This window comes from Megalopta genalis, chromosome 7, assembly GCF_051020955.1.
Source record: "Megalopta genalis isolate 19385.01 chromosome 7, iyMegGena1_principal, whole genome shotgun sequence".
Classification (NCBI taxonomy): domain Eukaryota; kingdom Metazoa; phylum Arthropoda; class Insecta; order Hymenoptera; family Halictidae; genus Megalopta; species Megalopta genalis.
Window position 1 is genome coordinate 18,208,683 of NC_135019.1, and position 13,180 is coordinate 18,221,862.

The following is a 13,180-nucleotide window of genomic DNA, read 5'->3' on the forward strand; positions in this document are numbered from 1 at the left end:
AAATTTCGTTTTTAAACTTTATTAATTCTAGTCAAACCAAAACTTGTACCCTCAACAATTCTTCTATATTATTCTAATTAAAACTTACAATATCAGGACTTCTTTTAAAAAGTATCACATGTAATCAATTTCAATGTTAATTATGAAAGAAGTCCGGAACTTTTTTGAACCCTGATACAATTAAACTAATATATACCAACAACTAAGGTAGTCCATTTAAACATAAATACTATTAAATATTATACATACGTTTTAATTAGTTCATCTTCCATTTAAGTGCTCCACGTCTTGCGGGCTAGGTAAAAGGACAAGAATGGTAACATGCGTCACGCAAGGACCTCCCTGCGATCTTGAAACGAAGCCTGACACTCAAGAACCTTGCGACTATGGACCTTGCACGACTAAAGCGACACCATTATCCGTCATTTCCACAGAACCTGAAGGAATACAATGGTTATACACCGAATGGTCCGAAGGGGTAAGAATGTCCGAATGTAATTAACTTTGGAATAAATTTAAAAAATTATAACATTTTCATATTGGATTTTCACATTTATTTAATTTTCTGCAAGTATCCCAATACTTTTGGAGAGGGGTGTATGTATGACTCGATCAAAATTTTTCAGTGTTCATCCGAATGCGGGACTGGCGTGCAAACTAGAAAAGTTTTCTGCGACGATACACCGAGAGAAGTGTATTGCGATCCAGCAAGTCAACCGGAAACTACGAGGACTTGTTCTAGCAACAGAACCTGCAGTGGACAATGGTTCACGGGACCTTGGTCGGAGGTCCGTTCTTTTGTATTTCTTGAATGCAAGCTGGAGATTTGTTCATTAGTTTCTATATATTGTTCGAATCATCTAAAACAATTTTAAATCAAAAACACGTACAGTGAGTGACGTTAATATTCGGACATCTTTTAAAGTAACTTTCTTAAAATTCAATCGAATTACTTAATTTTTTTAATGTTAGACTGATCGGTTTATTAGCCGATAAACAAACAAAATTTTACAAAAGTTGCAATCGATTAAAATAAAAAAACGACATTTTTCAATTCTTCTATCTAAACATAGAACAAAAGTAAGTCGTTTTTTAGATCCCGGTATCTTATATGCGTGCCGAAGATTTAATCGAAATCGGTTAACGTATGTATTAATTTCTTTTTCTCGTTTCAAGAAATTATAATTTTTGCGAACATGTTTCTAACCGTTTGTCTAGTGAACTATGCAATCTAGCAAACTCGAAAAGTCTAGCCTCGAAAAAATTCAGGTTTTCAAGTCCAATTTTAAAAAGATTGTTTTGTCAGTTGTTCGAAAAAGTGTCCGGATATTATCGTTACTCATTGTATACATAAAACTCATCTAAGATTTTCTGAAGAAATGAGAAGAAAATAGAAACAATCGATTTTATTATATTATTATAACCAATTTCATTGAGTGATATTTTTCTTCAAATTCTCTTTCTTTGCTTAGTGCTCTACACAATGTGATTCAGGGGAACAAGTCAGAGAAGCAGTCTGTGTAACCACTCTTCGAGGATCACTGCGACTGGTTCTGGACATGAATTGTCCCGCAAATAAACCGGAAACGAGAAGACCTTGTAACGGCCCGCCATGCGAGTCCACGTGGTTCATATCGGATTGGACAGAAGTAATTTTTTCAGATCAATTTTTGCATTTATGCTGTCGCTTGGAAACTTCAGATCATTATTACCATCTATAGTCCATAATTATGATACAGATTGATGTTTAATAATTTGGTAATTCGTCCTGTACCATTTTTCGAACTTTCTGAATTATGAAGGTTTAAAAATCTGGGACATCGATTTATTCGAAAATGACGCTCCATGTTGATTCACCCCTTTTCCGCTTATACCATTAGTTCGGTGACACCGTGTATAACATCTCGAAACGTATCTGCTCTTATAGAGATAAATTCCTCTAAACAATATTTCATGTAACACCGTAACTGTCTCGTCAATAATCTAAAAAATATCACACAATTAAAGTATTTCATTTAATCAAAAAGAAATTGAAAGACTAATCTTTACTTTAAAGATTCGAAGATTTTTGGCACTTTTATTCATATTTCCGTAGATTTTGTCGAGAAAACTCTAAAAATACAAGTCCCAAGATGCGCAAACCATTGGTTCGATAGTTATACCCGTTCAAAGTTGACGAATTTCAAGCGTTTTTGACACATTAGCACACTGGATAACAGCACAAATATCAAAGAAATTCCTTATAAGAACCGCCAGATGGCAACAGAAGCATGGACGAGTAGCCGTTTTGATATCATAATTCGAATGCTCCATATTTTATTGCGCTAATCTTTATTTTAAGGGTTAGGGTTAGGGTTAGGATTATTTTAGAATTACTTTGGTTACTTTTAAATCAATGGTTTCTGCACCTTGGGACTTGTATTTTTGAAGTTTTCTTGACAGAACCTACGGAAATATGCATAAAAGAACCAAAAATCTTTGGACCCGTAAAGTTTAACCAATTGAAAAGTTAAATTATATGACATCAATTACTTTTTGCATATCCTTACGTTTTACAGATCCTAAAAAAGATTAGGAAAATTCAGTAGACTGAAAATTCAGTAATAATTAATTTTCAAATGTAAACAAATAATTCCGTCACCCACGCATGGAGTCCTGGCAGTCAAGGAGTTGAGCGACACAAAAAATATTGTTTTGCAGCTACTGTAAAATACTGTAAAATATACCACGTTTAGAGTTCGAAGGTTAACAACGGGCCTCCGAGTCTGATGATATACAATTTAAAAAATGATATTCTTGTATATAAGTAAATTTTTAATAATTTGGCGATCGTAAAAGAACGTTCCTAAACATTACTTGTTGCCAAAACAAATTTTAACGAGTATTATTAAAACCTGGTATTTGCAGGTTTCACAGAATGTTACAACGCGGACTAAACGGAAAGGAAGGCAAAACAGGCTTGTCGCTTAACGTGTTAAATATATTTTTGAACCATTTCAGTGTTCTCGATCATGCGGGAAAGGTATCCAGGAAAGGGAAGTAAGGTGCCTGAACAGACACGGTCACTCGCCTGATCCTCATGAACTCCATTGCAAGGAAAAAGACAAACCGATATATCGCCGGGTCTGTAACGATTATCCTTGCAAGGACGACGTACACATCTCCGAGAATCATCACCGAGTTCTGCAAGTTCAAGACGACCCAGAAATCTCGAACGGTACTTCAAACAATAACTTTCTAGCGTTCGAATAATCGCAATATATATTAATCTTGCTTTTAGTTTTAGACGAAAATCCAGATTGCAAGGACAGCAGGTCGAACTGCAATTTAGTTGCACAAGCCCGGCTCTGCACTTATCACTTCTATCAACAATTCTGCTGCCTCTCGTGCTCCAGAGCGAAGCAAGAAGAGTGAGTTCAGATCTAGTGTTTCAGTGATTAATTAAACTCGCGACTGAATTACGGTAAGTGTAGTACGTACGTATAGAGTAGGGTGGTCCCCTCCCCTAAATTGAAACACTTACTGAAAAAATTTGTGTAAAATTTGAAGGTAATCGAAGATCAGGAACCAGTGCCACATTTGTGTTAAAGATTGAAAATGTTAATGATTTAATTTTATTTTCAAACATAATTGTTTTTCGTTGTTTTATGTACTTTTTTTGAATAGAGGACAACGTTTTAGATGAATAATGATGTACTGTATGTGTTACTTCTAAAACCACGTATAAGACCCTTAAATTTTTATTTATTATTAACCCTTTGCTTTCGAAACCAAGTTATCTCTAAATCTCAAATTGGTTTTCTGATCTACAGTGTTTCCATTTTATATGATTTAATGCATTTTATGCACATGAATTTGAGTCTTGTGGCTCAATGAACAGTTACACTTTTTTAAATATAAACAGATTTTATAACGTAAAAGTTATTTTGTACGCGATATATGTATAACAATTTTTAGTAGTACCTCAGAGTCATTACTCTATTGCAAAAGGTAGATCAATGTATGATGCTGACAAAGGAGACTATATCGAATCTGGATACACTTATTTTAATGAAATTTTTGTGAGAGGTAGTTATCAGAAAAATATTTAACATATACTTTTTCATAGGTCATCATCGATGTTGGTAAGGTAATTTTGTATACACTTTTGAAAATAAGACACAAAGTTTATCATTATTCATTTAAGACATACACTTCTGGTCAAAAACGTTTAACGATATTTCCAAAATAGAGAAGTACAATTACGTTAAACAATGGCATGAAGTCGTTAAAATTTTTTAACTTTAATACAAATACGACACAAGTTCCCATTGTCCGATTGCTTCCAAATTTTGCGCACATTATTTTCCCATGAAGTGTCACAATTTAGTCAGATAATACCAGAAAAAAAGAAAATCAAAAAATAAGGATCGCCCTAGTGTAGGTTTGTAATACTTACCTCCACATCGTCTCACAGAATCTTCAGCGTCGAATATTGTACGGGCCGTTTCAGAATTATAGACGCAAATTTAACCAATTAATAAGACAGAGTAACATAGTATTACGACCGTAACAAACTTGTATGTTTATAAAGTATTTCTTGCACTTAAAGATCTAACAAAAATAACACACAATCGTATTTATCTCTATATATGTAGCTACGGAAGTCTCCGAGGTTATTTCGTTATTTTACTCGTTATCTTCTGCGAATTAATTTCAGCTGTAATTCGATAACACTTTGTACCGAAAGGTGATATTTAGCTGCAAAAATATGTTAAGTATGTCTTACATGAAATTGAAAAATTAACAGCTCGGCATAATACATAAATCATAATATTTGTAACGTTTTGTACCTTTTAGAAAGCGAATTATTTATCAAGTTGCGACACAATAGCAGGCGTTCTAGAATATACTAACTAAAAACAAAACATGTACAAGGATCGTGCCTTTGGTATAATTAAACAAATGATTTTAAACGTGTTCATCGACGAGAAATTATAGACTGAATGTTTACATCGTAATAAGGCAATATTGGCATTTAATTTGTATCATTTTCCGTTATCTTTACTTGCCATAATAAATGTTACGCTTTCTACGTAATTACGTCCTATCCTACATTATGTCCCTAAAGTGTCGAAAATCATGCAAAATGGTAAGTCTAGACTAAAAAAAAGTAATTATCGTTATGGAAAATAGAATTATTATTGAACAAGCCATATCAACGAAGAAGAGACCAACATAAAACTATTTACAGTCATTATTGTAAAAAAAATTATCTGCTACAAATACTACGTACGAACGCAATAAATTATATGTACATACGTCCATCGTTTGCAATAAGATTGGCAGTGCTTATAGTTCCCTGTAGACTGTGAGTTTCGTAGAATAACTTTTCAAATTCAATTTTCGTCGCATTCTCAAAATTCGACAATATATTAGTTCATGTTCAAGTAAGTTTGTCCTTTATCATAGATCGTGGATTTTATGCATTCGTGAGAATAATGAATAAATCAAATTCAAAACTGTCAAAGCATTAGAAGAATTTGAGGATGTTGTTACATTACTTGCATCTTGTTACAAATATTAAAAAATGAAATACATTTTCATCTTATCTATCCTTGCAATTAACTACGATTTTTATTTTGCTTAAAGATCCACAGTCTAATCATAAATCTTAATCAATGTTTAAATAAGCGAATTATGATGAGCTTTCGCATAAACTTCAACAGTCTACATATTCGAAAAGAATCGTTACACTGCAGAACGAAAATCTATCGAATAATATGTCTCGACTTATACATTTATTAAAACAATTCTTTGTAATCCATTAATTTCCCACTAAGAATGATACTTAATTCATTAATTTATAAATAAATCATCGATACACGCGATAATTCGACGCGTCACAGCGGATAGAGATAATTCAAGATCATTTGAGAGTTAATGGATTAGGAGAACATTAATTGGCAATCGTAGAACCGATTAAAACCTAACAGTAGATGCACGACTATTCAGTGATGATCGACGACTCGTCTATACTTCTTAGAAGATTCAAGAGCTATTGGGATCTAAGCTATCTTGAGCATTGGTTGTACTATTGTCGTGATTTTTGTACGCTGAGAAGAACGCGAGAGCTTTCATTAGCTGATAGCTCTTGCTGATTGGAATGTTGCTGTCGTATAGACTTTTCGATGATTTGCAATCGACGTAGAACCACCAGTTGCACTTGAGGATCGTTTGGTCGAACAGCGTCGATTCAGGACACAGGAAGCTCTTCATGATCAGCCCGTCGTCAGTTAGAGCGCAGACGTGAAATACCTGAGTAAACATAAATTCTTCATTTAAAACTACATTCACAGTTAATGATTATAAAGAACTTTAAAAGGATGTCAAAATTACCATTGATGCAGTTAAAGCATTAAGAAATATCTGTAAAGTGGTGACAGTACAGCATAGTTTATGGACACTAATGTAAAAAAAATGGCAATAGCCATGCATACATGTATAAACTTGCAAGGGGAACTTATAATCATGGATATCGCTTTTGAAACGAGAAAGGGTTAAAGTTACAACTCTAATAGGATTTTTTAAAATGTGCACTCCTTTTTGAAATATTTCGATTTAAAGTTTGTATGTAACCAGGGTACCCCAAAATCATAATTCGTTTGTATTGTTCACAATTAACAAATATAAAAATGAGGCGCAAAGCTCGAATAATCACATCTCCTCTTCCCAAATTGTCTATTTTTGTTTACAAGCTGAAGGACAATTAGAGAGAATATACTGTATAGTTCTGTGTCGATTCAGGACAGTTATAGTTATAGGACAGTATATACAGTTATAGGACAGTTATAGGACAGTATATAGTTCTGTGTCGCATGCGAAGCTATTGAGGTAAATTGCTAAAGAAATACAATAATAACCAATTCGTGAAATATTTTAAATAATTGTTCTTAATTGATTAAAGAGTACACGTTACTATATCCTTCTTTTCGCAACCAAATTTAGTTGATTTTTATATCCTGCATTTCGAAAGAAATCCGAAGTGAACCGATATTTATAACTGTTGTACCGTCACCCGCGTGTCATAAGGCTGAAGTGATTCAAGTGAAATGGACTGCTATTGCGACCACAGATGTACTCTCCTTTTGAAGGACAGGCTACAGTCATTGTTATGCAACGCACTTTCGACGGTTCATTTTTTTTCAGAATATTTTGGGCACCATAATACCTACCATTTTTTCACAAATTATCATACTGTTTGATTCATGGTGTAACACGAGTATTCACCAACTGTTTTATTATTTAAACGAGATTCAATTATTCATTGAGAAGGCCAATAATTTTTTCAGTCAATAGATATGACAAATTAAAGTGTCAAGATATATGCTCATTAAGACCCATTTTAATATTTCTAATGATGACGATACCTACAGAGCTATGTGAATTAACAACTGAACGACGGGGCCCGGGTAACAAATACTGTTACGTAACGGTTTCTGTCAAGTAATTTAAATGATCACATGTTTTATTAAGGTATATAGAAAACCCGATGTATCTAAAAGAAGAACCTTAAACAATATCTAGGAAAAATAGATAAATTGAATAACAAATGATCCTAAATATACTTAATTATACTTTTGTTAAAGGGGACCGTCGTTCGAATGTTAATGAAATTACCAATTAGTAATTTGAATTTGTACGAATGTTTAAATACCATGCATCCAAGGTCCTCGTCAGCATACAGCCCTGGGAAATGTTTCTGATCACCGCAATAGAAACTCGTATCCGGAAGATCAACACGACTAGCAAAATTATCATCGAAGTTTTTGTCATAACCCAAGGGATAATATTCTCGAGGTGCATTCATCACTTTTGTGGCTCCAGAGTTATACTTACTGAGAACAAGAAATATTCAATTAAAATTGGCTTCAAAGGAACAATTAACGCATTATCGTAATCTAAATTCAATAATGATAACTAAAACTAACTTTTTTCAAACATTGCCATTTAATATTGACGTTTAAGTATTTATTGATACCCTTCGAAAATCAATTTGTATACTCATACCGAAAATTAGATTTACTCAAAAATTATACTTAGACAGCGGATCTTTATGCAAAATACATCGAATATAACGAATATCATTTATTGTAATTTGCATCATAATATGTAATTATAATTTGTTCTCAATTTTCTGTGGCAAGCTGATGTCTTTTCTTGCTGAAGATTAACTTGCAAACTGAAGATGTCCTTTCTACATCGCTGGACGTAATTGATACATACGTGTATTATATCTTGCACGAATTTCGTCTGATCTACAGTAGTGGTTGCTCCATACAGTGACCCCATCGGGTCGAAACGGACCGAATAAATCGAGACCAACCGGATTAGCAAGAACTGAGCATAACAAATGTTTTAAGTGGGACATCGTTTAATCGACAACCGATTATTCCCAACCGGCTTTCGTATCAGCTATGACGGAATTCTTAAATAGCAAGATTTTATGTTGATGCTATGTTGATTAGACATTTTTTTATTCCTCTCGATGAGTGCTATAAAACCTTAAAGTCTTGAGCCACCTTTTTTAACACATTGTATATCACATAATATTGTCACATAACTGTTCTTCACAATTTATATCCATATATATATGGATATAATAAAATATTATAAATAAATAAATAAAATATTATGATATACAAGGTGTTAAAAAAAGTGGCTCAAGACTTTAAGGTTTTATAGCACTCATCAAGAGGAGTAAAAAAGATGTCTAATCAACATATATGTATATATATAAATTGTGTAAGTTCCATAAATTTGCCTACGTTCTAAAAAAAATGTACATTTGCATAAAGATCCGCTCTCGTATTACACTTCTTTTTCCGCTAATGATTAAACATTGCGTACAATTAGAATAACAAGTACTGCCTAAAGTAAAAGGAAGCATTGATTACTTTTTGGGCGGAGGCAATGTTGTCGTAGTAGTAGTTGAAGTCGTTGGACCTTGTTGTTTCCGCAGAAGCTGTTGTTGCCTGAGCAAAATAGCCGCTTCTAAAGCTTCGAGGGTGATGTTGCTAGCTTCCGCGAGAGCTTTCAACGACGTCTCCATGCCTTGAATCGGTGCCAAAGATGGCAAAGACGATGGCAACGATTGTCGTTTCTCCGTTTGTTGTTGATGCAAGCTGTGACTGTTCTCAACGGCCGTTGGGTGCAAAGATAGCAATGTCATCTCATTCACGGAAGAAGCTACGTCGTCTCCAGGTAATGGCAGCTGGAAATCGATGTGTATCAACGAAATCAGTTTCTTTACTTTTCCAAGTACTTGTTCTACTAGAATAAAGTCGGTCTAACCGTTTACAACCACCGCAATCGCGTTACAAATGTACATACAAGAAAAAGATTACCTGATTGTCGTCCTTCGATACTTCATTGTCGGCATCTTCCACGATCGTTGGGCTGTTGCTAATTCGATCAGTCAACTGTGCCGACGATTGTGGCATCGAGATAAAGGGTGGCAGACCTCCGCTTGCAACGATCGGTTTCGACACAGATTCTGGATCTATTATGCTTCCAGCTGGCGGAATTGCGGCGACGATATTGGGTAGTTTTCCTGGCGTCGCAGCTGCAACCGCGAGAATCTGCGGTGTCTAAATTTAGAAAAACATAATAATGACTAGATGAAATATCAGAGTGTAAGCGAGTTAGAAAATTTTAAGAACATTGTTATTTTCTCTTCAATTTATGGAAATTATTAAAAAGAGAAATGGATTGTTATTTAATTTCTATTTCTGGTAATTCTGTTAGAAAACCGCGGCCTAATGATCTCTAACTGGAAATACGTTGTTTGCAAAATCATGGTGTCTTCATTGAAAAAAGTATGTCTGTTCTAAGAACACTATTCTTCTATTTCCACTTAACACTGAAACTTACTTAATTTTTTAATTTAATTATATGTTTAACATTGGTGCATATTGTTTTATAATAATGACAAGGTTATTTTCATTTAAACTTCGTACGATTTAAATTTGTATACAGGGTGAGGCACAAATTAATCCCCACAATTTTTCAGCCCCTTCCGATAGTTTGATGAAAACATGTTTCCTATCAAAGTTAATTAGTATATAACCGACAAGAAATTGCAATTGCAATTGCAAATTTAAAAACAAATTAATTTTCAATAAAAAAAAGGTCACGATTTTTTAACGGAATACATTTTTAAACGAAACTATATAATTCTAATTTCATAATATTGTTGGCGACGTCGAGACAAATTCAATGACCTGCTACATAATGACCTTCAAATGACATTGCAGAAAAAATTCCCATGAATCGATTGGCATAATATTTGGTTTTATATAAATCTTTCTTTCGTTTTATTTGTTACGGTCTGAAATTGAATAAATGAGCATTTGTAATGTTTACGTTCATTTGTTTATGTTTATATGCGAGGCCTTGATGTTATGTATCGCCAAATTATTTCAAATATCGTGGCAATCAATTCATGGCAATTTTTCCTTCGGTGTCATCTAAAGGACATCATGTAACAGCTCGTTGCATTCGTCTTGACATCACCTACGATACTATGAACTTAAAATTACCTAGTTTCATTTAAAAATATAAAGATGACCTTGTTTTTTTATCAAAAATGAATTTGTTTTTAAATTTTGATAATTGTAATTTCTTGTCGACTAAGTACTAATTAACTTTGGTAGGAAACAATTTTTTGTCAGACGATCGGAAGGGGCTGAAAAATCGTGGGGACTAACTTGTGCCTCACTCTGTATAACACTAATGTACAATATATTGTTTTATAACACTGACAATATTAGCCTTATTTGAACTCCGTATGATTTCTATTATAAGATATGCTTGAATACAGAAGTTTATCTAAAAACTTCTGATATTAACGTTTTCGTAATATCTGAGAGTATAAAAGAAAAATTTAGAAATCATTCACTTGGCTAGTTGACTTAACCCTGCTAACACAAATTTTATGATTTTGTTATTATTTGCTGACTCAGATAGATATAAAACCATTGATGGTTCATTTGATTGGTCTGAAATTAGGGATAATATCAACTGAGTACAAAAACTATGGTTCTAAATTATCGGCGTAGATTTGTAGCTGTAATTGTGGAATTTTATAAAGTTGTAAAGGTAGAATTTAAAATTTAGTAATTTGAAAATGCTTGATCGATGAAGCGTGTGTTCATAAAAGCAATTGTTACAAATAACGCTAAAGGGGAGATGAGACAATGAAACATAACTACCTGTTCTCTCTTCACTTGCATCTGCTGATGCCTCTTCTGTTGCTGCGCCACTAACTGTTGCTGCGCCGCTAATTGTTGCTGCTGTAGTTTCTGTTGTTGTTGGATCTTTTGCAGCTGTTGCTGTCTCATAGCTTCCTGTTGTTGTAGTCGTTGCTGCTTCAACACCTGCAACGCGAACGCCTCCTGCTGTAGCTTCTGTTGCTGTTTCTGTTTCGATTCCTGTTGAATTAGTTGCTGCTGCTGCTGCTGCTGCTGCTGTCTCAGTAAATCCTGCTGCGTCACTGACAAAGAAGGTGCTGGTACGGTTCTCAGGGCGGTATTGTTTTGCTGAACAACTAATTTCTGTCGTTCTGGTTGCTGAGCAATCGGCCGAACCGCACCTGATGGCAGAGGCTTGAAAGGAGGCACCACTTGCCGAGTGTTTTGCACTTGTTGTCTAACGTCTCCGCGGTTGGTAACCTTGAGAAAAGGAATCGATCAATTTTTTAAGACCGTTTTTTGCAGGATTAGTAGATTGAAAGGGTCTTTTTTATTGGACATGGAGACTGACAGCGGCACCTTATTATTGGAAGAAAGGTATATTTAATTATAGAGAGGAATCGAATCTCTTCGACAAAGTGGGTCAAGTATTTAAGTGTATTTGTTTAAAAAATCAAAAAACGGGAGCTATCTTTCAAACATTAGTCACCTGTGATGAATATAGTGGATATATTATAATAAAAAGGAGGAAATCTTATATCTAGATCTTTATGCAAAGTAAAAATTCTCTACCTCGATTGCAACAAACAGAAATTAAATCGAAATTTATTTTCATCCCTAACATTTTTAATAGTTGGAAAATAATCCAATAGCTTTGTGAAATTTTTCTCCTGCATTGTATTGTTTTGTATTCGACCTGCTCCATTTTGTCATAAATGCATAAAATCCACAGCTTACTTAAATCTATTTCAAAATAAATTGCTGTTATATTGGATTTTTACCAAAAGGGTATAATTATAATGAAATGTAAACTTTATTATAATGATTTAACGCACGCTGAACGTACATAGCCAGAACACACAAAAACATATAATCGACAATAACACAAACGAGACGTATGTACTCGAAATGACACATTTATTGAATAGCAAATACTGTTATGTGCATTTGCAACATAAAGTTTATGTCTCATTACAATTATACCTCTTAATAAAAACCCAATAATTTAAAAAGATTATGTTTTGTATTTGACGAGACATTGAGGGACTAAATAATTATAAGTCTTCATATCCTCATTAATAAAAAAGGAGATTTCGATATAGTAACATATTAAAGAATTAAATTGAGAGCTTGAACAAGTGTCTTACATATTCTGCTAATCATAATATTATGTTTATTCCCTTCTATTTCAGAATTTGTTATAACTAGACTGCGGATTTTATGCATTTATGATAAAAATGTATAACTAACATATGAAATTGTGAAGGCATATGTAAACTTTAATAACATTGTTATACTGTTTTCAACTAGACGAGCATTACGTGATCAATTAAGTGCGACATAGATGAAAGTAGAAAGACGAGCACTTTTCATTCACTCGGCATAACTCATAAAAATCTATTAAACGAAATAAAGCAACGACATCGGAATCAATACATTAAATGTATTTAATAATCAATGCATAAATGCAACGAATAAAATGAACATTAATACAAATCGTTTAAATTTATATGGAAGCTACGAATATGAATTTTTGCAAATTAACTTTTCCAAAGTTTTCGAACCACGGCAATTGACGACTGCGTGAGCATTTCACTTGATACCACGGCGACGCAGCTTTCAGTTTTTCATGTGAGAAAGTCGTTCATCCAGTTTCGATCGAAAGAAAAATCGCAGCAGCTCGAGTTGCTAAAATCTGTTGATAGAGAAGCGTCGTCAACATTAATCTT

General features: G+C 33.7%; 2 protein-coding genes across 8 annotated transcripts in view; one reads left to right on the plus strand and one right to left on the minus strand.

Annotated features, from left to right (window-relative positions):
* The window catches only part of LOC117229529 (thrombospondin type-1 domain-containing protein 4), a 71,472-nt gene extending 66,393 nt beyond the window's left edge, over nucleotides 1–5,079 (plus strand). For 5 of the 6 annotated variants that reach the window (XM_076523899.1, XM_076523901.1, XM_076523898.1 and 2 more), the window contains 5 exons: nucleotides 278–478; nucleotides 627–788; nucleotides 1,473–1,649; nucleotides 3,001–3,217; nucleotides 3,281–5,079. In XM_076523899.1, the coding sequence (XP_076380014.1) occupies nucleotides 278–478; nucleotides 627–788; nucleotides 1,473–1,649; nucleotides 3,001–3,217; nucleotides 3,281–3,414 (891 nt within the window). In that variant the 3' untranslated portion in view covers nucleotides 3,415–5,079. The remainder of the gene's footprint in view (nucleotides 1–277; nucleotides 479–626; nucleotides 789–1,472; nucleotides 1,650–3,000; nucleotides 3,218–3,280) is intronic. The other variant, XM_076523902.1, reaches the window with a different exon arrangement.
* An 83-nt stretch (nucleotides 5,080–5,162) lies between these two features.
* Nucleotides 5,163–13,180, minus strand: part of mtg (mind the gap) — a 32,665-nt gene continuing 24,647 nt past the window's right edge. For both annotated transcript variants that reach the window (XM_076523904.1, XM_076523903.1), the window contains 5 exons: nucleotides 11,253–11,711; nucleotides 9,387–9,629; nucleotides 8,937–9,253; nucleotides 7,697–7,877; nucleotides 5,163–6,297 (listed from right to left, as the gene is read on the minus strand). In XM_076523904.1, the coding sequence (XP_076380019.1) occupies nucleotides 6,031–6,297; nucleotides 7,697–7,877; nucleotides 8,937–9,253; nucleotides 9,387–9,629; nucleotides 11,253–11,711 (1,467 nt within the window). In that variant the 3' untranslated portion in view covers nucleotides 5,163–6,030. The remainder of the gene's footprint in view (nucleotides 6,298–7,696; nucleotides 7,878–8,936; nucleotides 9,254–9,386; nucleotides 9,630–11,252; nucleotides 11,712–13,180) is intronic.